General features: G+C 36.6%; 1 protein-coding gene across 1 annotated transcript; it reads left to right on the top strand.

Moving 5' to 3' along the window:
- Positions 1-585: 585 nt before the first annotated feature.
- Positions 586-1,485, top strand: LOC126897969 (uncharacterized). Its single transcript, XM_050671918.1, has 2 exons — positions 586-869; positions 1,353-1,485. Exons 1-2 carry the CDS (start codon positions 592-594, stop codon positions 1,483-1,485), a joined length of 411 nt encoding a protein of 136 aa, XP_050527875.1. The 5' UTR covers positions 586-591.
- Positions 1,486-2,051: the final 566 nt, after the last annotated feature.

Here is a 2,051-nt window from a genome sequence, read left to right as displayed (position 1 = left end):
ATTACACTATTATTACACCGAAGAAAACACGATTAACCGAAAAATAGCTGTCTGTAGTACGACAATACATAAATAAAAAAAAATATATTAATTTAATGTTGTAAAAAAATAATTAATTACACAATAATGTCATTATGTTTTGCTCCGTGCAGTTTTATTGTTTCTTTTAGTTGTCTATACAATAGAAGATTATTTTTACATGAATTTTCACTCTGATGATATTTTTATTTTTTGAAATTCTGATATGTTTGTGCGCTTACAAATATTTTGTAACCTGTGACGAATTAGAAGAACACTGTGCCATTAAAGTAGTGACGGTGTACTTGGAGGCCGTTAGGAATATAAACGACACCGACCACGAGTTTGGACTGCAAGTGATACCTTGTTCGGGTACCTTACTGACGACCAACGCGATATTGACGTCGGCTTCTTGTACCGGCGAATGGAACGGTATTCTGCTACCCGACCGGCAGCCGGCCTACGACATGAAGGTAAACGTTTTTTGGCAATCTAATTGCGAGTTTCCATCGCAATAATCGTAACAAAGTTAACAATAATTACGAGTTTTCCAAACGTTGACAGGCCTATATAATGGAGGACGGTGTAGTAGTGCAACAGTCCACTGTCATCAAACAACACGTTCATCCTCAATGGAACGTCACGTTGAAAGATAGTAATTTAGCGTTTTTAATCATAGAACCTCGATTTGTGTTCCCAGCGCCCCTCGGACAAATGCGATTTGTCGAAGAATCCGACTTGCCAATGAAGACTAAGAGAGATTTCCCCTTCAAGTCGTATTCTACTCAAAACAAAGAAGAACTAGTGACGATATATTACAACGGAAACAGATGTCCGGTACTAATCGACGGGTTGGTATTATTTGATGAAACTTTAATTATCACAGCTCGGCGTAGACTTGTTATAAATTCAATCAAAGCGATTGTTTTGTACTTTAATATCCCAGTCTTATATTTCATTTTTTGCGGTTAACAACAGTTATAGAAATGAATGTTGAAGGAAGAAGAGGTAGAAGAAGACATAAAAAGAGATGGAGGTATGATATTGAATGCGATTTGAGGACAGCTGGTGTGAGCGTAGATGATGTGGGAGATCAAGTCAAGTGGAAGTTTAGGATAAGGGTGGCCGACCCCAAGTAGTTGGGATTAAGGAATAAGAAGACGTCACTTTTGTGCTATCTATTTTTACGTTTTATTTTTCCAAAAGGCAAATAATATAGCTATTTTATCAACACACTGCTCAATGGAAATAAATAAATTTATTTTTTCTAAATCGACTAATCAAACAACTCGCGGACTTTCAAAACTGTTTCATTTCAATATTTGTATTTTCAGAAAATTACAAAACGAAACAATGTGGCATTTGTTCTTGTGTTCTCCGCATAACGAATCGACTCATATAAAACTTTGCGCAGACGATATAGGCGGTATTGTTTACAAAAGTGAGTACCGACACAAGCAGACGTGATTATCTAGTCTTATAATTCTTTTTTCTGAAAACTGTACAAGAAAAAGGACAGGGCATTATTTACGAGGGGAGAATTTTCCCAGGTCTAATTTTTAACGAAAACCGGAACAAAAGACTTTTACTGAAATTTCTTATACTATTATTTGAAAAGCTCGAGGATTTATCCATGTTTGCAGTTGATTACTGACGTTTCGGACTCGTTGCAGAGTCCATCTTCGGAGTGATAGTTACTGCTCGGTGGCTGAAACTATACTAGCGGCTTATCTTGTTATCAGCCTGTTTTTATACGTTGGTTGTTTATCATATCAATTATTTACCGTATCGGTTGTTTATCAAATCTGTCAACAAAAACATGAGCAAAAACAAAATACCGTAAACAACAGGAATCATAAACAGATTTGATAAACAACCGATACGGTAAACAACTGATATGATAAACAACCAACGTATAAAAACAGGCTGATAACAAGATAAGCCGCCAGTATAGTTTCAGCCACCGAGCAGTAACTATCACTCCGAAGATGGACTCTGCAACGAGTCCGAAACGTCAGCAATCAACTGCAAAC

The sequence above is a fragment of the Daktulosphaira vitifoliae genome, unplaced genomic scaffold (genome assembly GCF_025091365.1).
Source record: "Daktulosphaira vitifoliae isolate Bord-2020 unplaced genomic scaffold, ASM2509136v1 Scaffold_2, whole genome shotgun sequence".
Classification (NCBI taxonomy): Eukaryota; Metazoa; Arthropoda; class Insecta; order Hemiptera; family Phylloxeridae; genus Daktulosphaira; species Daktulosphaira vitifoliae.
This window is presented reverse-complemented; position numbering and strand designations above follow the sequence as displayed.